At 37.2% G+C, this 21,609-nt stretch overlaps 1 protein-coding gene across 3 annotated transcripts; it reads right to left on the minus strand.

The window, feature by feature from the left end:
- Positions 1–10,815: 10,815 nt before the first annotated feature.
- LOC103950021 lies at positions 10,816–21,276 on the minus strand. Of its 3 annotated transcripts, none has more exons than XM_009361171.3 (28): positions 21,096–21,276; positions 20,771–20,969; positions 20,503–20,618; positions 20,215–20,331; positions 19,846–19,992; positions 19,318–19,680; positions 19,049–19,206; positions 18,287–18,408; positions 18,098–18,189; positions 17,623–17,866; positions 17,434–17,497; positions 16,688–16,833; positions 16,520–16,590; positions 16,252–16,425; positions 15,560–15,631; positions 15,288–15,389; positions 15,116–15,205; positions 14,169–14,244; positions 13,974–14,067; positions 13,803–13,869; positions 13,469–13,648; positions 13,079–13,201; positions 12,909–12,992; positions 12,637–12,821; positions 12,348–12,486; positions 12,202–12,261; positions 11,218–11,322; positions 10,816–11,132 (listed from the first exon to the last, which is right to left on the minus strand). In XM_009361171.3, the coding sequence occupies exons 1-28, from the start codon at positions 21,189–21,191 to the stop codon at positions 11,019–11,021; spliced, it is 3,600 nt and encodes a 1,199-aa protein (XP_009359446.2). In that variant the 5' UTR covers positions 21,192–21,276; the 3' UTR covers positions 10,816–11,018. The 3 variants fall into 3 exon arrangements, with proteins under 3 accessions (XP_009359446.2, XP_009359445.2, XP_009359444.2); XM_009361170.3 differs by having other exon boundaries at positions 19,309–19,680; XM_009361169.3 differs by having other exon boundaries at positions 19,049–19,680.
- Positions 21,277–21,609: the final 333 nt, after the last annotated feature.

Genomic DNA, 21,609 nt, shown 5'->3' on the forward strand with positions numbered 1-21,609 from the left:
TCTAAACTACATATTAATATAACTCACTTTGTCAACTAAAAGCCAATGAAATTACAATTATAACCTTTACTACATAACTGAAAAAAAATGGGGGCATTAAAGTTATTTCGAACAAATAACTTTTAGCTATTTCTTTTTAAACCTCACAGCCATGTCACTCTATCACTACCCTCTAAATTTTCTCTCTCTCTCTCTCTCTCTCCCCCCCCCCCCCCCACCGCCAACACTTTTTTTTTTAAGGCTGCATAACTCCTACCAAATTTATTTTAAAAAACAATGTTTGAGAATAATAAAAATAAAAATGAGATTTCTCACACATAGAGTGTGTGACCTGTGCTAGTACATATATATAAAACACTAATGGTTAGATCATTCATAAATTTAACACAAAAAAGCCAGAGGAGTGCTTAGACTAGATACATACATCATAATACAATTTTCAATCTACTGATTTCACATTTTGTTTACCTAGGAGTTGTTTGATAACTGTTTTATTTTTTATAAAAAAATTTATGTTCCATCATAAAATTAATTGGCAATGTGAAAAGTAATGTCCCTCTTCTCTACTCGATGAGGGATCATACTCTTTAAGCATTTTTGGTTTTTATTTTAAAAACTTGTTTTGTAACTATTATCAGTTTTAATTTTTTCAAGACTTGAAAGCTTTTTTTTTTTTTTTTTTTTTTTTTTTTTTTTTAGTTTTGAAAATTTGACATGGTTTGGTATGAAAATAGAGAATACTTACCAAATAATTTCATTTTAATAAAGAAACTAAAAACTGAAATAATTATCAAAACATCACTTAAGAATAGATATAAACTATTTATTAATAACACAATAGGCATCATATAATTGTTTTGTAGCAGACAGATGGTTTAGATTTTTCTTGTTCATAAGTAGTTAAAAAGAGGTTCAGTGACAAACAAGGTTGCCATGCATAAAGCTTGTGTATGAAGTTTGATGGCATTAGTGCAAGGCTTATTTTTGGGTACATCCTTGAAATTCAATTTTTTATTTTACTTTACTCAATGTAACTCAAAAGTCACAACTTTATTTTTTGAAACTTCTGGACTCTCTTTTCTTCTTGAAACTTAGAAGTCGCTCCTGGAACATATGAGGGGCCCGCCACCCAATAAAAATATGCAACATGTGCCAATGAATTTGATTATAAATCTCCACTGTGTTAACAATCAACAATAAGAAAATATTAGTTAAAAGAAGAAATTAAGAATTAGAAATTTTTGGGTTGCTATGCCTGAGTTGTAGAGAAAAAAAATTTTGATTAGTCTAGTGCACCCAATTCAAACCCTCATAACAGAATTAATATAATTAAGGCAATGTGAGGCGAATTTAAGTTTATAGTGTAAAATGATGAGTTTTTTGTTTCATGGGACAAAATGGTATCAAAAAATCAAGTTCTAGGGGGCAAAGTTGAGCGAATTTTGAATTTTCAAGAGTAAAGTAATAACTGTTGAATTTCAGATGGCATAATGAAATTAAAATTGAATTTTAAGAGGCGTAACAATAAAATAAGCCTTAGTACAAATAAATAAAGTCTAGAATGAACGCGGTAACATCTTGTCACCCTAGCTTCCCTTCCCTTTAAATATTTTGGGACATTATATCTACTATATAATTTTGCTTGTTTCAATCTTTGAGGAGCCATGATGTATAGGCTACAGCTACATTTTACCTTTTACCCTTAACAATTTTCCTCGGCTCGAACTAAAGATTTCTCTGTAGTTAGTATTATGCTTTAATAGTATTTTTCTTCAATTGCAAATAAGATATCTTAAATTCTAGCCACATGTATAAAAATAAATAAATAAATCTTTACAGTTTAAAATTTTTTTGGATATGAACAAAGGTTGGGGGTAGGTGCGGGGTATTTTTAGTATTTACTTTATTTTTTAAAAATGGTCTGAGCCATGCCATCTATATTAAATCACAAAACTTATCTTTTATTTTTCTAAAAACCAGTCTGAGCCATGCCGTCTATATATTAAATCGCAAAACTTATACTTTGCAAAGTCCGAATAATATTATTGAATTAAACTAAATGATCTCATTCTTCTACCAAGATAGTAATTAATATGAATTAGACCATTTTTAAAACTTGATGAGTCGGTATCTGAGGTGGGGGCATTAGCAAAGCTTCAAGCAAAAACATGCTAAAAGATAATGGCACCAACAAATTGTTTATTGATCTTTAAAAAATGACAATTTTATTGCCGTTTAGAGCTGTGAACGATCCATTCATTTGGACTGTATGATCCATGCCTTTATTTTCTAAGTAAATTAAACAATAGTTCTTGCTCCAATCAGATTTTCCACTTCCATTTTTTTTTTTTTAGCTAGAAATTGACAAATAGTGTAACATCCCACATCGTCCAAGGTAGTGAATCTTATAAGCTTTATATATATATTCTTATCTTTACCTAGCACAAGACATTTTGGGAGCTCACTGGCTTCGGGTTCCGTAAGAACTCCGAAGTTAAGTGAGTAGCGCGCGAGAGCAATCCCATGATGGGTGACCCACTACTGAGAAGTTCTGTTCGCGTGAGTTCCCAGAAACAAAACCGTAAAGGCGTGGTTGGGGCCCAAAGCGGACAATATCGTGCTAGGTGGAGTCGAGACCGAGATGTGACAAATAGGTCGGGATGTGACAAATAGGTTGTGACGCTCTGTTCCACGATTTATCGTATTTTATTCTCAATAGTAATGAAATTACCAAAATGCAAGGCCACGTAGGCATTTAACGTGGACCTAACCCACAAGGTTAATCAGAAGGACAAGGATTGTCTACCCTTCCACTTCCCGTGCCCTCTCGTGCCCTCCTGTTTGTACCCACAAGGTTAATCAGAAGGACAAGGATTGTCTGCCCTTCCACTTCCGGTGCCCTTCCGTGCCCTCCTGTTTGTGTGGTCATGGTTAAGCCACGTCAATATTTTATATTACTATTTATTTTTGTCTCATTATCTCTATAAAAAAAACAATATACAATGTTAACGTAGCTTAATCGTGACCACACAAAACAGGAGGGCACCGAAAGTAGGAGGGCAGACAATCCTTGTCCTTCTGACTAACCTTGTGGGTTGTGTGCGTTGGAAACCAAGAAAGTTGGTTTAAGTGTGCAGCAAGTGGACAATTTAATTTATTAGGTTTTGAAAACCCACACTTTTGTGCCATCATCCATCAGACATCATTTCTTTTATATTTTTTAAATAGAAAACTTCATTTTAATCCTTGGCAAAGATGATTTTTATATTAAAATCATGAGTAACATCAAAATCTAATTTTAGTCTCTTGATACATTAATAACTTCATTTATTAATTATATTTTGATTTTTTTTTATTATTTCTCTTTTTCTTCCTAATTTTTAATGTATTAATTTTATTTCATTATAATTTTCATTTCATTTATCGTAATATATTTTGTTGTAAATATTTAGATAAACTAATTTATGTTATATAATATATTTCGATGTACTTTGTTTTCTTCATTTAGATACATTAAATTTATTATAATACATTTCGGTGTATAGATTTAGGTACACACATTTCGATACATACATTTCGTGTGACAGCCCGTCCTGATTTTTCTTGTACCGTGGGTGTGAAAAGATGATTTTGCCCTTGGACGTTAATTTGCGTTGTAGGGTGTTTTGTTTGTTTTTTTTTTTGTTGTGAACTCATCTGGACCACACACACATTCACACACACCCATCCTTCCCCCGTAACTTCCTTCTCTCGCTTCTCTCTCGAACTTTCTTCCATTTTTCTTCCTCATCGTACGGACGAACTTCAAACTAACTTTCCACGCACGGATCGAAGGTTTGAAGGTTAGTTTTGGACTCCTTGCAAGCCCAGGAACTCATCCATACCATTTTTAGGACGTGAGACCTTCAGAAACCCGAGAACCAAGGAACCCCGAATTGGAGCACTATTCATGCACACGTGATCGTGAAGTTTTTAGAAGCTTTAGAACCTTCTCACGAAGCTTGAGGAACAATTTTGAAGTGTTTTGGACGTCGGAAAGCCCAATTTCAAGGAGTTGTAAGGTTGGTCGGAATATTGTGAGTTTTTCCGGCGCGATTCCGTTGGTTTTAGGCCCCCAAAGTGGTAAAGTTTTGTTCTACTCGTTGTAAGCTTCATTTTGGTACAAATTTCATAGAATTTGGTTGAGAAATGAAGAAGATATTAAAGGTTGAAGTTTTTCTCATTTTCCGGCGAAATTCGAGTTGCAGATGGCGACGACCGGCGAGGTTCACCGGAGAAGAAGGAGAATATTCCGTCAGAGTTAACGGAATATTCTAACGGCGTCAAGTAACGGCCGTTAACGTCTGTTAGGGTTTTAACGGAATATTCCCTAACGCCGTTGGGGTTCCACACGTGTGCCAGGCACGTGCTCGTGCATGGCGGCGCGTGGGAGGTCAGAAAATTATTTTTAAAATATGGGGATGTTTGTGAGGTTGAGTAGAGCACGTTGGTATATTCAAACACCTCATTTGAGTACGAAATAACATAAAAACGGATTCATTAAAATAAAAAGGAAGACCTTTTACTCATACTCAAATTGTTTCGTTTTGACAGGAATCAATAAAAAAAAAAAAAATCCGGGGGACGGTTCATGAATTTGAAATCAATCTATGGGTTAAGAAGTTGGAGTAAGGAGTTGTTATTGAAAAATCTAAAACTGGAAAGGCATTTTAGAATTTTTATGAAAATTGAATAATGATCTAAAGATATCTATTAAACACAGTCTAAAAAAATGGATCAATCGTTGAATTCGTTGAGTAGAGCACGTTGGTATATTCAAACACCTCATTTGAGCAATGTATGAGAAGTTATTACCTAAGATTGGTTATGTGCGTTAAATTGATGTTTTTATAATTGTTTCGCATATAGGTGAGGACTATCCGGAGGACGAGTGCAGCCACGCAAGGCTCAGGGCTTACGACCCTTCTACGTATCAGTGAGTGAGCTTTTGTTTTCAATATATATATATATATATATTAACTGGTATCTTTCCAGAAACTACATTTTAAATGGTTTTATAATTGAAATGCCATGTTGAATATCGTCGTTATTATTATTGTGATTGTGTTGGTTATGCTTTGGTGCCGTAGACGCTCAGGTAAGTCAAGTGAGTATGTTGTTAGTGATAGATGTGGTGTTGATGAGATTGAGTTATAGTTTATAGTCCTGCACCTCGGTGATTGTGCTCCACTAGAGTATGGCTTAGCCTTCACGTGATTGTTCAACTCCCGCACCGTACGCTCACTTTGGATCCTAGGCAGGTGCCAACTTGTCATACAGACCACTTTAGGTGGTTCCAACTCGTAGGTGACTTGCGATACTTCGCATAGCCTTCACGTGATCGTAGCACTAGAGCGTATTTATTTACACCCAGTCTGTCGTATAGACCACTATAAGTGGTTCCAACTTGTGTGCAGAATAGTGGTTGATGAGCTATAGTTTCAGCCGTACAGGTCACTTTAGGTGACTCCGGCTGACGTATTGATATCACTGGCATATCATGATTTGCTTTATCTCATCTGCTTGATGCTTATACTGTTTGATTGGATATTTCTGACATGGCATATTTGAGCTTTATCGTTTTTGCATGATTTGATATACAAGTACGTATGGCATTTTCTGGAAAGTATACAGGTTTTACAGAGAAGGGTTATAACTTTTGTGAATGAAATGATTTTGAAAATCTTTGTTTTTGCCCACTCATGTTTTCTGTTTTGCACTTCTCCAGGTTTTAGGTAGCGAGGACTTGGGTGACGAAAGAGGCATCGAGGCATTTCTGACAAGCACCCTCCATGTAAGACTTTCTAGTTATCACTTATGTAGTGTCTGTTTATTCTGGACTGCACCTAGGATACTCGAACTTCTACTTTGCATTTCCGTTCGTCACTAGCACTCACTGATCTTTTTATTATTAATTATTTTGTCGACTTTATTTTTCTCATATTTTCACTTTTTTGCTTCCGCATTGTGCACTTGGCTATGTCACCCTCACGTGACGGCCAGCATGCTCCAATTTTTTATCAGGGTGTCATTTCGATACAACCATTTAGGTACATTAATTCAATATAATATATTTCGGTACATACATTTTGACACACCCCGACCCAGAAAGTCCACTTGGACCCTGAATCGAGCTGTGCTGGCCGACATCTGGAAGGTGACGAAGCCATAAAATGTGATAGTGTATAAAAAGTGAATGAATTTGAATCTAAAAGTGTCTAAATACCAGAGTGCGCTACGAGTGGGAGCGAACCCATTTCACACGCGATGTCAGAGCATAAGTAAGGTACAGTAGTGTGGGTAAGAATCATACCCTCAAAAATATCCATCAATACTAAGATTCGCCACAGATTCTTGTCGATACAAACTCAGCAGTTAAAACCTGGAGGGCAACAAACAGAAGGTGTGAGTAAGCAATAAAACCAAGCTTCCCAAAGTTACTACCTCTCAAAAAGTAATGTCCCTAAATGTAAAACCCGTATCGTTTTCCATAAGACAGTACAACATATATACATATATCCAAACCATACTCAGAAATGACCAAAACCACAGTTTGCCATCGACTCCACCATACATTAATAAGTAGGCCAAATGAGCTAAATTAATACAAAGTGATATATCAGTCAGAGTCATCTAAAATGACTTGTACAGATGACTTGTACATCTTATCCATATCTCATCAATCCTGGCTAGCATATAAGTCGGAGTCACCTATAGTGACCTGTACGACTTATCCATATCTCATCAATCCTGGCTAGCCAATAGCTCAATAAGTATACCTGTACACGAGTCGGAACCACCTAAAGTGGTCTGTACGACAGGACTGGGTGTAAATAAATACGCTCAAGTGCTACGATCACGTGAAGACTGGGTGAATAATCGCGGGTCACCTACGAGTCGGAACCACCTAAAGTGGTCTGTACGACAGGACTGTGCACCTACCTTGAATCCAAGGTGAGCGTAAGGTGCGGGAGGTGAACATCACGTGAAGGACTGTGCCTTGGCCACGGGCGGGAGCACTAACACCGGGGTGCAGGTTCATGAGCTCTCAATGCATCTCAATATAACATGTGCAACTCATGGCAACTAGTACGACAGTATCGAAATTGCCTAACTCATAACTGTAGTCATGCTATAACGCAATCGATTCAACTATTACCATAAACTATAAACTCACCTGAACTTACCTGGGTGTCCTGAGTTCACCTTTGCACTTGAAAGCATTCCTAATAATTATATGCAAGTAATATACATATGGATATATCATGATGCAATCTACTACTTAACCATGTCGTAGCATTTTCAATTATAAACAATATAGTGTGAAGTGTACAATCAGTAACGTCCTACTCCCAAACTACTTATTTTCAGGGATAATTATCCATGACAACCCAATTAACTCTAATTTAACTAACTAATTCACAAAACTAAAACTTGCCTTTACAAATTTCCTTCGCATTACTCAATTTCCCAAGCAAGGCTTTTGTCTCAAATATTTTATGGCTGCATCTAACGTCTCGTTAGACTGCCTACGTACCCTAGACAGGGATCAAGTCATTCGTAGTTCATATAGTACTTCAAGCATTCACAATAAATATGTATGAAAGTAATATGCCTAATCAATTTAAAAGTGCTGATAGAACTCTCAATAATATGTACGATAAAAAGGAAAAGATGCACTCACCTGGAGTCCACGCTATGATTCTCTAGCGCACGCATCGAGGTGTCCTGAATGATTGGTCCCTGTGACCAATAATCAAATCACATCTCAGAACTCTTATCCGTAGAATATGTAATTCACATAAAACACAACCTCAACGACATTCTAAAATAGTTTGATACCCATTGACCACAAGTCAACCGTCGATCAAAGATCGACGGTAGGGTTTACAACCTTGTATAACTTGACCCGGAAGATCCGCATTTCAGATTTCCAATCCGCAACTCCCAATGATACACAATATGTTTCTAGAATAACATATTAAAATTTCATTATGATCCAATGGTCAGATCTCTGCCAATTGCCTAAAACAAGTGGCCGTGAACATTTATTTTACTAACTTACAAATCCAATTCAGGAAGATTCGTAAGTCAGATTCTTGATCCGTAAATTCCTATAATCTTTAAATATTACGTATTATAATGTATCCAATTTTGGTGACGATCCAACGGTCGGATCATCGATTCACATTTTATGAAGTAACGTATCGTAACGAATTTAGGTTCCAACTATCAACCAACGTCATTCAAATGACAAAACTGAATTCAAGACATTTGACATAGCCTAAAAATAGCATTGGCGGCCCACTGGCCACGCGCCGCCACGGGTGGCGGTCGGCCGCCCCGACTCGCCGGAAAATTCAACTATTTCCAAAAATTCTCAAACTTCACAGAAATGAAGATCTCAGTGAGTGGAGAAACTTTCATACCCGCCACGAAGTCCAAAAGTGGACGGAAGATGGTCAATTTTGCCCACGAAGCCGGCGGGTGCCTAAAACTTCCCGACATTGATTCGTCGTCTACAGTGGTCCAACGGGGTCAAGGTTGGTTGGGTTTTTCTCCTGGGATGATGGGCTATAAAGCCCAAGTGGTGGCATCGGCCATTGCTTTGCCGATTTGCCGGAAAATCGAGAAGGGTGGCCGGAGCACCATTGATTTTCGTCAACTTTCGTGGCCTCAAACCGCCTCATACCATGGTTAATCAAGGTGGTTCTTGGGTGGGTTTGTAGAGGGGAATGAGAGCTTCAAGATGGTGGTGGTGGCATCGAAAAAATCCACCGGAGTTGGCCGGAATCGGCCTTGGAAAGTGGGTGGTCGCGAGTGGGAAAAACCCACGGGAAAGCTGGGAATTTTTTATTTTTTTTCTTTTCTTTCCTTTTTCTGATTGGGCTTCACCTTAAATAACCAATTTCTGATTGGGGATTTAATTTAATCAACACTAAACCTTGAATAACCAATTTCGAACGTCCGTAACTATACCGTTATAATCCGGACTCGCAAACGGCTTTCGCCTATGCGTTCACATCCACGAGTATTACGAGAATATGTTAAAAGAATAAATCATACGTCTTTCTAGACGATGGTCAACAAAAGTCAAAGTCCTTACCTCTAGGGCAATTTCGTAAATTCACGCTTTTTAAATAAAATAAAAACGTAAAATTTAGAACGGGTCGTCACACATTTAGGTACATTAATTTAATATAATACATTTCGGGCATATACTTCGGTACATACATTTCGGTACTAACATTTAAATACATTAATTCAATATAATACATTTCGGTATTAATATTTAGGTACATTAATTGAGTCTTTCAAGTTTGAAAAATGTTAAATACAATTGATAAAAAAATATAAAAAAACACTCTTTTTTGGTCAAAAAATAAATTAAAATTTGTATATTAATACATTTAAATATAGAAAAACTAACGAAAAGTCCAAAAAAACTTTCCTTTTAATGAAAAGTCTTTTTTAAAGGTATAGTGAATAGTACCAGGGAAAGATATAAATGTAGTTTTTCGTTAAAAGTGAATAATACTGGGAGTGTTTTGTTAAACCTCCCTTTAAATATTTAATGGGATAGATTAAATACAATGCACATTGAATGTTTTGAATTAAGGACGCATCCAGAAATTATAATCAATACATAATCTAACATCAAATTTATTTTAAATTTCAATCTTCTCGAAGGATTAAAGTTATACAACCTATTGGGTTAATTTTTTTTATTTGTACGGACTGCAAATGTTAATGGCAAAGTAACCCTTTTTTGTTTTTTTTTTGTCGAAATCGTAGGCATGGGTTTTTATTGTGCTCCGGTGAAATTGGTGGCATAAGCCCAACTAAGACTAATCGCAATTTATGTGATACGTTCAAAATTAAAAAGAAAAAGTAAAAAAAAGATGACTAAAATTATGGATCGCTCTTGTATTTGCTGATAAATTAAGTCAAAACGATCATTAAGATGAACATAACTCCTCACTTAGGTTATTGAGATTTGAAATCGGTAAAAGTATTTCTTAAGTTTGTGAACCATTAATCATTTGGTTCTCATATGAAAAATCTTTGTTAAATAAGGTCTAAAATGACAAAAATACCACAATATAATAAACAATAGGCCGAAATGATTTGACAAAAATCAAGGCTACTTTTGTGATTTTCATATACCAAAGTGAGGAGTTTTGCCATCTTCAGAGATCATTTTAGCTAAAAAGCCGAAATGGAAAGGAACATAATTGGAATCCACGTAATATTAGGAACTGGACTCTTGATTTTGGACACCCGACATCACATACGCAAGGATATTGCTTGGCTGCTGCTACTCTTGGAGCAACTTCTCCTTCATGCAAATCACCAGTTAACCTATAAAATACCTGAATCATAACTTTTCCTACCGGTAAGTTTTATTGCCAGAGGTGCAGTTCATGTTAAAACAGCAAGCAAAGTGAGGTTCGATTAGCGAACGCTAACAAGCTTACGCTAATCCAACAACCTTCAACATTAAAATTATGACATATCTGAAGAAAAATACTGCAGTAAAGTAATATAACTAATGTGAGACGAGAGACCCGAAAGAAACCTGCTGAGGCAGCATCTAATACACAATACAGAAAATGTCAATGGTTACAAAAAATGACTATATGCACATATGGTCATTCCGTCTTTGAACTGGAATTAACAGACAGAAAGAGGATGGGGAACAAAACACAAGTGGTGAAGCCAAAGCCGCTTCTGTTTAGAAGGCTTTTGCTTCCCTTGTGCCCGCCACCGTCGAACTAAAGGGGCAAGAAAAGCAGCTTGATAAACCGAATTTCATTTTACAGACAAGATGATTCTCCACAAAGCCCTAACTAAGATGGAGGCAAAAATTACTTCGGGCTCTACGAGAACTGCAGAAATTTATGGGAGGGAAAATTGTAAAAGAAAATAAAAAAAATTGATAAGGAAAAGGAAAAACCCTTTTTCTACAGCAGAAGCCTTCACATGAAGTAGCTAAGGGCCTTCTTTCTTCTTGAACCCCCTTCGCCATAAAGTTCGTTCCATTGTACAAGCTCAGTCATGTTCACGGACTCCGATGAAACACTAGCACATACCTATTTCCACAAAACAAGTTTAGAAAACAAAAGCACAATACTGCGGGAGGAGAGATACGGAATGGAAATTGAGACTGCATCTTACCCGTTCGTGAGCATCTTTGAAGTCATCCATGTTCAGAGGCCGTATATCAGCACTGCCACTCAAAGATGGAACAGGTTTACCTTCCGCTACGGCTACAGCATGCTCCTGTCATCAGTAGAATGTATTAGATCATACCTTCTCTACAAATCAACTGGCTATTTGACCCCGCAAAAAAAAAATAGAGCAATGTAAATGGTTCGACTGCCATGGATAGTCTCCTTAGGAGCAAACTACGCGTCTTTCAAAACTCTCAAGAGAAATTGAAATTCAATAACTGAATTCCTCGTCCTTTTTACGCCTCTACCAGGATTTAATGTCATTTTTATCTCCTTAAATTTTTTTTCTCCTACATCAAACAAATCAGTCTACCACTGATGTGATTCAAACCAAGTTTGTTATTTTGATAGAGCCACGGCCATTGGAAGGGAGGTGGTTTATGGAGCCATAGCTGTCACCAGCAGACACATAAGAATAAAAGATGTCCCTGATTTTCCCCAGGTTTTAAGGGGATTGTGGAACTTGGATTCGAAATGAAATAAATCAACAGAAAGAAAATCAAAATAACTAGTTTCAAAGTTGAACCTGAAAAATGATAAAAATAAAATTGGGCTTTCTGTCGACTAGAAAAAAAGGAGTTTCTTTGTTTAGAAAAACAATGTAGAGATGTCTCTTTGTTTTATTTTGGTCCTCACCATGGAAAATCAGTTCTTTGTTTTCAAGAGAGAGAGAGAGATGAAATAAACGATGACTTCTAATGCTGGTAATAGCGGAGTAAAACTCGAAAGATGAGAGTTGGCAATTTCAAATTTGTTTGGAAATCTAGGACACATAAATTGATCCAAGTGGGTCTACCATCAGCAGTCGCGTAGAGTGACTGCCTAACATTGCACAAGAAAATAAAGAACACTTGGACACACATCATCAACAACCAAGACAAAATCTAATGCCAAGTTTGCTCTAAGGCCAAGGAAACAAAATACGAACCTTTTTTTCCTTCTCCAAAATCTCTTTAATTGGACGATGTGCGGCAGTTACACAAAGATTCTGCAACATAATAACAATTATTGATATAGAATCATAGATTTAACGAAAGCTTCAACTATCAAAATGAATAATATTAAATTAATCACCTTGAGGTCACTTCCTGAATACCCATCCGTCATGCTTGCAATCGCATCAAAATCAACAGTGGGAGACAAGTCCTCTTTTGCCAGTATGACTTTCAATATTTTTGCTCTATTTGGAGCATCTGGCAAATTTACCATCAACCTGCAGAAGAAGGCTAATTATAAATAACTTGACATCATTTAATAAAAAAAGAAGGCAAGAAATGTGTCAGTTGATGGGGCAAACACAACAAGTGGAGAATGTGTACTCATATATAAGGTGCTATTGTTTCGATTTGGACATGATACTTACCTGCGCGGCAGTCTTCGAATGACAGCCTCATCAAGGTCAAAGGGCCTATTAGTGGCTGCCAGTACAAGAACTCGCTCCGCTTCTTTTGTTCGTAAACCATCCCAATTTACCATGAATTCATTCTTCATCTTACGCATTGCCTCATGCTCACCTGGATTTTCCCGTCGGCCCAACATACTGTCCACCTATTACAAGCTCAAATAATGTGAGAATTCAATTAAAAGAAAACAACCCAAAATAAGTAAATTCCTTGAGAACTAAAAGGACCTTACTTCGTCTACGAAAACAACACTAGGCGCAATTTTACTGGCCAGCGAAAAAACAGCTTTCACATATTTCTCACCCTCACCAAACCACTGCACCGAAGAAGACATTGCTTAAAATTGTGAGATGCAATCAACTTCTAAAATTAGACCATAGTCAAACTATCTAAATTGCCAACCTTCGATGTGATGCTCGACATGGATATATTGATAAAGTTTGCACCAGCTTCCGTAGCCACAGCCTTAGCAAGCATTGTCTTGCCTGTTCCAGGGGGACCAAATAAAAGGATACCCTTGCAAGGCTGCATAGAGAGGACATAAAATCACGATCATAAACACTCGTCACCATAGGGCTACAATACTCATATTTGATAGTGTGCCAACATAGTACTGAAAAATAAACAAGTTCATAGATGATAACCAGCACTTCATGCACACTAAAGTGGAGATGAGAGATACCAGAACTATATAATCAACATTAAAACTCACACGCATATACCAGCCATACAATGTTCAGAGAAATCAAATAAAAAAGCATATTCTCTCTCAATGCAGACAAAACATTTTACCTTGGTCAATTGCCCCTTGCAGAAAAGCTCTGGCCTTTGTAAAGGAAGCATCACCAACTCCTTCAATGTATCCTTCACATTCTCAAGGGCGCCAATATCATCAAATGTAACTCCAATGTCACTAGGTGGAATAACATCAGCTAAAAGCCTTTTCTCAAATTCATTTTCCGTAACAACATCCTGATTTCAACCAAAAAAATCATTATTGACGATTAACATAGAGTTCTGCCTTACAGGCAGAAGGAAGAGCAAATTGAGATCAAGGGATAACTCCCCTAAAAAAAAAGATAAAAAGTGGTCATACAAGTTGGAGAAAGAAAAGTCAGATACCTACCTTAAGAGACTTCAAACTCTTCGTTTCATTCTGGAGAGCCTGTAAAATTTCAAGTCCATACTGGATGCTGCCAGAATTGCAACATGGCATTACTGTGTAATATCCATCCAATAACTGAAATTTCAGCTAACAATTATTCTTGAAGATGGCAATAAATAATCTGTTAATTACCTCTCCGCAGACAGAACAACTTTCGTTTCTGGATCAGCTTCAGGATTCTGCATTAAATGATGGTTTAAAGCCCATCCAACTACCTTGTCTGAACCTGCAACAGATGAGATAATACATAAGTCACAAAAGATAACACAAAAAGTACAGAACCTTGAGCAGCTAATGGCATCTTGATGTATCATGAAAAGAGCATACTTTCGTTTGTAAGTGTTTGATCCTTGATGCATAGTGTCTCAAGTCCTTCACATTCCAGTCCACATCGACCCAGAACCTATATATAGAAAAATGCAGCTTGATTATCATTTTGAAACTCACCAGCTGTAATCATACACTTCAATGAACAAAAATAAAAAGTAAATTAAAAATAGTAAGTTTGGACCAATGAAATTGTTTTTCTTCTGTCAGAGTTTTCACTTTTCCTTTGGATAAATAATGTCAATTGTTTAATTCATGTTAAATTTATTTAAGATCTTCATGGCATTTGAACAGATTTAGCAAAGAAGTGCTGGACCACTAACCATTATGGTTTGTAAATAACGTTAAAGGTCAAAGGATATACAATCAAAGTACAACGTTAAACTACCACAACAGAATTAAACAACAAATTTGTCAGATCTCAGCACTAACAGTATAGTTGTCAGATCCCAGGTAATTGCATTTGGACTCATATGTAAGCAGGTTCAGCCACACTTGACCAGTAACCAAAACCATTCAGCTTGAAAGGGCAACTACGATTTACAAAAGCCACCCTTACAATGGATTGACTGCTTAAATTTTCTGTCTTGAATTATATTGTTTTGGGATGAAGCATTCCAGGTACCAGTAAGGTTGGCACAAGATATATGCGTGTCCAGAAAAGGGGTTGCCATCCCAAACTCATGGTATATGTGTCCAGAAAAGGGCATACACAGAAAACTGCCCAAGAATTCACATTTTAACCTCCAAAACAAGGATTTGAATATCATCATATGATTTCTTCAAGCTAGAAAAAGATAAAGCAACTGAATTCCCAAACTATCACAAAAATGGACCTAACTACACAGTGTCCAAGGAAAAAGTCCAGATATATGATAAGAAACAACTTTGAGTGCAGCCAGAAAAAAAAAAAAAAAAAAAAAAAAAAAAAAAAAAAAAAAACTCACAGTACGCAAGTGATTCAAGTTTCCCTTCATTTTTAGGGTTTCAACGTCTCGATCCAATTGTTGCTTCCACGAGGTAAGAAGTGCTTCATCCTGCAATGTCCATAGCATAATAAGGAACGCCCCACAAAGAGGAAAAAAGAAACCTATATGTAACAGGAAGCAATATACAAACCTGCGGCATATGAATGGTAACTTTATTGGGAAAGAGTTTAGTCAGAAGTTTTGTCGCCTTGGGAACTTCTTTCCCTCTCTCATGTAGTCTTCCAAAACTATCCTGTAATAAAAAATAATCCACACTCAAAACAGCAAAAGGCCACCATCCAGAAATACCAAAATTTTAAGGCGGAGATAATTCAACTAAGCTGCTATGCAAAAGGATTAAAAGAAAAGTGGGGGAATGAAAGACACAAGCAAATGCACATGTTAGAGGTGTATGAACATTACCGGGAAAGCCAGGTCAAGAAGAGCAGTTTGATTGCTGCCAAACTTTGTGAAAAGCAAACCACCAGGGTGCGACTGGAAGAATGGGTGAAGTTCAAAGAAGCAGCAAAATAAGCATTCAATTTTAAGCACATAATACTTGACTTCAAACAGTGTTATTTATACAGGCTTCCCCTGCTTTCTAACAATTTAACTGCCACCAGTTTTTAACACTTAATCCATATACCATGGTTACATCTAATGCCATTGAGTTAATCATTATCAGTTGTGTTACTTTATATCTATTACTGGCTCAAAATATTGGGCTTCAGCAGGGGAGACATTATCTAGAGTGGCTAAGAAATGGTAGCAAAACATGTTGCGGATGGCATTGTCTAAAACATAGGGAAGGATGGTTCTATATATCATAAAAGAAATTCGAAAGCAGTTCTAAAGAGTATTTAGACTAGCATAAATCCAGCATCTAAATATTCATTTCTTCTCCATTATCACTGAATCACGTATCTTTCGGAGATAAATACATAAGCATGATGCTATGGCTAGGCTTGTACATTTCAAATTCCTTTCCAATGTTCCATTTTTTTCCTTTCAAGTATGCTATAAGATTATATTACATTCTCACAATGTGTTATTGTGATATAGGATTAAAGAGCAAATTGCACACAAAATATATGCAAAACCAACATAAATATTACCTTCTCCTTGCGACTGTCAGTTTGAGTATGAGAACCAATTACAACCACATTATCTGGAAGCTTATCAAGTCTGGCTCTGAATGTAGAAAATGAATCGGAATTTCCCACCAGGGACTTCTCAGCATCTTTCATGAACAAAATGAAAGGGGAATTTCTGCTCTCACTTAGTACAGCCTTTAAGAGAAGATAAAAACTCATAAGAAGATGACACAGTCAAACCAAAAGAAAAAAGGAAAATCAGTCTATGATGGAATGGAAGATATGCCACCTCAAACAATGTGTTGATAAGTAATTTGTCCAAATCTTCTGCGCCCGGGGTTTCCAATCGAAGTTCAGAGACTACAAGAAGAGGGGATAAGCAAGGTTTCGAATATATATGTGTGCATGTGTGTTGACTTAAAGAAGGAAAAAGCTGTCTACAACTGCAAATACATACCATTGCAGAAGTACCCATTGCCTTTACATAGACCCCCCAGATCAACACCATCAGGTATTGGTTTATCAAACTTTACACCGACTTTTGAAAAAGGATTTTCCTCAAAAAGCAGCACAACCTCTCCGCGCATTCCGCTCACTGGGCCCCTGCATAACCAGTGGCATAGCATATGTACCAGCATTAGTGCAATATCATAGGTGGACCGCCTTTATAATAGGGACAACCAAAGTTTACACTCTGATAACATGATACAATAGTATACTCAGTTGTAACTGATGCTCCATGTAAATGCATGTTAGAAGCTTACATAACTACATAGAGAAGAAATAGTGATATCAGTATACGTTACAAATTTACATTCCACTATTATTAACAGTAAATATTCCAAAAAAAGTAACAACCAACTGATATAAGAGAATACCAATATCCCAAGGAACAAAACCCAAAATTCATCATACACTATAAGTTTTATGCACCTCTTACAGTAAAAAAACAACAGGATACAGACCAAACGGTTTCAAAATTGCAGGGATTAGATCAATTAAACAACTGGTAGATGAATCTACTCTTAATCAAAATTGTGTGATATACAGCTTAAACTTAAACATTACATCAGTACAGTAGGAAATTTATAGATAGAGGAATCGAGTTCAGTTCTAATCAATGCATATCATCAGAAGACAAAAGCGTCAGTTAAATAAAAGGATAAAAAAACAGCCCTACTGAACTGTTTATAAGAAATATACCGTGAAGAAGATGATGTAGTATACAAGGCAACAGAAGATGAAGCAATAAATCTTACTCTGTCACCTGCACATTGTAGTTTATAAGAAATCACGCCAAATTATATACAAATAAATTTTAAAACAAAATTAGAAAAAAGGCAAACTTTTAAATTGAAAAAGAGCTACTGAAAGTCCTGCAAAGTGGCAAACCTATTTTAAACAAGTAATTCTTCGATGTCCCTGAGGAAGAGGGTAGGGTGTCAGTCTCCATCTTTGGTTGGGATTCCATGTCATTCAAAGGTGCATTTGACGATCCCGGTGCCTCTGTCTCAGAAGCTGACAGATCAGTGTTCTTAGCCAAGTCTGGCAGTGCAGGACTTTGTTTGGTCAAGCTGCAGAGTGTTTCTGCATTCAATCCATCCTTGAGCAGCTCAGCTTCCCTTGATGATAAACCCTATTGAACATTTGTTATTGATAATTCCCACTAATTAGCTACGGAAAGTATAATAAACAAAAAATAGATGTCAAAAATAGAATATTGGTAAGACGAAGAGCAAAAGTATTACAATTTATACGCCATGGAACAAAAACAAAATGATTAAATTAGTCTCCATACCACAAGAAGATGGAAGTATACTACAAAGAAGAAGTTGAGTGAATGTCAAGGAGGTTTTGTTTATCTTACACCCAAAAAAGAGTGGCTATCAAATATGAGCAACTTAGCCCCAAAATACTGCGCAAGAGCCTTTGCCAACATCTCCTGATATATCTCAGACCCTAGAAAAGGCATTCAGGAACAAACATTCTCAATTGTGGGAACAAATCCTATGTATCATAAATGCCTTATTTTAAATTTAATTTGTTATATCCACACCTGAAGGACCAGAGAGCAAAATGCGAGGGTTCACAGCTGTAAGCTCTGAGGTATACTTCACATGCTCTTTATGTTTCAAGTGTATAAATGAGGCTGCAATCAAAACTTTCTTCGTATTCTCACTGAAATAAGAGAACAACATGAACTGAATGACAAGTACATCTTTGAATTTAACAATCACACGGTGTAATAATCAATAGCAAAAGAAAAGGCATGTCAGAATAGTAACTATATCACTTAGAAGTATCATTTTCATAATTACCACAACCACTAACGAAAATCATACACTGAAGCTACGTAACACATAAAAGCATGACTAGAGAGTGAACCAAAAAATTGGGTTCACAGTTTGTAGTGTCAACCAAAAAAAATTGACAAAGAAAAGAACCACATTGTTTTTATTCAATATGATCCACTTAGCTGATTCACATCCCTACAAATCTCTCCAAGTATAAGAGAACTTTGAGCGTTATAAATCATTAGATGATAAAAGAAATAGTTGGGAACAGAGAGCAAAGTACCGCCAAAAGAGAGAGGTAGATTCACATATTCATAAAAAGAGAGAGGTAGATTCACATATTCATATCTAGATTCTAATTTATAGATGTAAAGATAAATGGGGATGAATACCTAAGAGAGTACAAAATTATGATTGTTCTTTCAGAAGAACAAAAGAAACGATTCATTCACAAAGCAGATATTACACGGCCATTCTAATAAATAAACAAACAAGTCTTGTTTATCAAAAGAAAAAAGTAATACCTCAAATAGTATGGGAAGTTATCAAAGGAGACATCTATGCTTTTGCCATCAAGAATTCCTGCATGAAGGCCTTCTTTAAATGCAACACACCGAAGAGACATGCCTGATGTTGATGCTGATTGCGAATCCCTCATCCACTCGTTTCTTTCTTCCAATACCTGTTTACAGATACCTTTGCTCAATTTTAGTTTATAACTAGGTGATCGAGCTAACATCCTCAATAAAGGCCTTAGCAAATCATTCATCCCAGAGAGTTTTACATTGCCTGCCTCTATGCTAGAATCGGGGTTGCAGTCTGGAGTAAGAATCTTGTCTATTGCTCCGATATCTTCAGCTTTGTCAGTGGCTCTGTCTGGAGTTGAGCTGCTTTCTAGGCCATCAAGCTCAACTTCTGTACCATCTTCAATGATAGACTGAGCTGGTACCTCAGCACCCGGGTGAACTTTACTGGTGGTTTGAGCTGCGGACTTCCATCGCGATTGTTCTGCCCTTGCGCTAAGAGAAGCCAGTATGGAAGCCCCAGCCACAGCTGAAGGATCTCCTGCCCTCCTTTCAAGATGCAAAAATTTTCCAATACTGCCTTGAACCTCTGCACCCTTAACTGCAGCCTCAGTCAGCAGTAGCTGAAAAATCTATGGTGATAAAATTTAAGGAAAGTATTCATATAGACACAAACTTATACAGGCCTAGTAAGTTATAAAAGTGAGTGAAAGTGACGCAAGAAGTTAAGTTTAGAATATAAAAAAAAAAAAAAAAAAGGAACAGATAAGTAAGCAACCCAGGAAAGAGAAGGATACATAAGCATGGTTGCCCACCGAACCAAAGACAACTTCATCACCCGGGTTAAGCGCACAACTGTTGCCTTTCTTGACATTTGTCCCATTTACTTGCACTGATCCCTTGCTTCCCATATTTTCAAGAATTGCTACAGCACCGATATCGCGCTGATCAGAAACAACGAGAGGTCACATACACATTTTAATGAAGTCAAAAATATAAAAAACACCCAACAACACCCAAGTAGGTCGCTCCATATCTCAGTTCCACAAAAATAGTCTGATCACAACTTAGTAACAGGTATGAAAGCTTCTGCCGTCTGCATGCCTCTGGGCGCAGATGCACCAAAGTACCAACAGAATATTATACGCAGGGTTCTCAAAGTATACCTGTGTGCGCTTGATCTTGCACAGAACCCCACTAATGGTGTGACCCCTCAGAGCAAAATTGCACTGTCTGTCTGCACCAATTGTGAAAGTCATTGCGCTAATAGAAATATTTACATTCTGCAGTAGAAAACAAAGAGGATTAAAATGCGCCACAATAACAAAAACAAAAAAAAAAAAAAAAAAAAAACCGAAGCAAAACACCAAAAGAGTAGTTCAGTCGAAAATCAGCCAAGAAGCTCAAATTATTCAACTTCGTAATATAGTTAAAAAAATATAAACAAGAATTACCAGTGCAGACTGTGACAAAAGCTTGCACCAAGGCGTATCGAAACTCGGACTCTGCTTCTGATAGAAACTATAGGAGAGTGAACTCCTCGGCTGCTTTTCCACCACCGGCGAAGACCCTTCATAAACCACCAAACCAACATTTCCAAGACTTCAAATTTCAACCAGAACCCGAACCCCACAACCCAAATTCAAGAAAAACAGTAGCTCAAAACCCAAAATTCACAAATTACAAACACAGAAATGAAAAGTCGGCGCGCCAAGAACCCACCTTCCGCGATCGGCGCCGCCACCGCCACATCTGGCGCAGTAGCTTCGGTCTTTCCAGAAGTCACGCCGTCTCCGGCGGGCGGAGAATAGTCGGGACCACATTCTCCGGGATCGGCAGCCGCCGCCGGCGGAGGCGTACACAGCTCCTTCGAATTCTCCACCCCGGGAGTGGCTTTCTCCGAAGCACTTCCATTATCCGCCTGCGAAAACGAACCCAATCAAAACCCTAAATCTCAAAATTCCACCACCACCCCCCAAAAACCCAATCTTTGACCCTCCCCCCCAAAGAAAAGAACAAAAATCCGATTTTTCCAACAACGAAGAACCTTCTGTCGTTTCGGCGACGGGGGCTTGTCCTCGGAAGACGACGATCGTTTGCTGTTGTTTCCGGAGAGAGATCCACTTCGCCTCGTTGAAACCATGGCGCTCTCTCTCTTCGTTTTCCTTTTTCTCTGCTAGAGATGCTATGAGGAGAGAGAAACAAACACAGAGAGAGAGAGAGAGAGAGAGAGAGAGAGATTTTAATTATTTTATGGGTCTTTTTTTTTGTACTTTTACATTTATAGTTTTCTGTTATTTAAAAAAAATGATAAAAAAATAAAATTAATATTATATATTTCTTCTCATTGTGTTCGGTTGGTGCATGGAAGATGGATGTCCCCGAGTTGGATTTTATAGGGGTAGACGACGGCGCAGGCTAAGCGGTGCAGGTTAGTGGGTCCTGTGTGACTTTTGCTAAAATGCGCTGGGGAAAGACACAAGGTGGTTTTGTTTCTTGAATTTAGTGGGTTTCTTATCTTTAGAGATATGTTGTAGGCCTGGTTTGGTACTGAAATGATT

The sequence above is a fragment of a genome, unplaced genomic scaffold, assembly GCF_019419815.1.
Source record: "Pyrus x bretschneideri cultivar Hongxiangsu unplaced genomic scaffold, Pyrus_bretschneideri_v1 Contig27, whole genome shotgun sequence".
Lineage (NCBI taxonomy): Eukaryota > Viridiplantae > Streptophyta > Magnoliopsida > Rosales > Rosaceae > Pyrus > Pyrus x bretschneideri.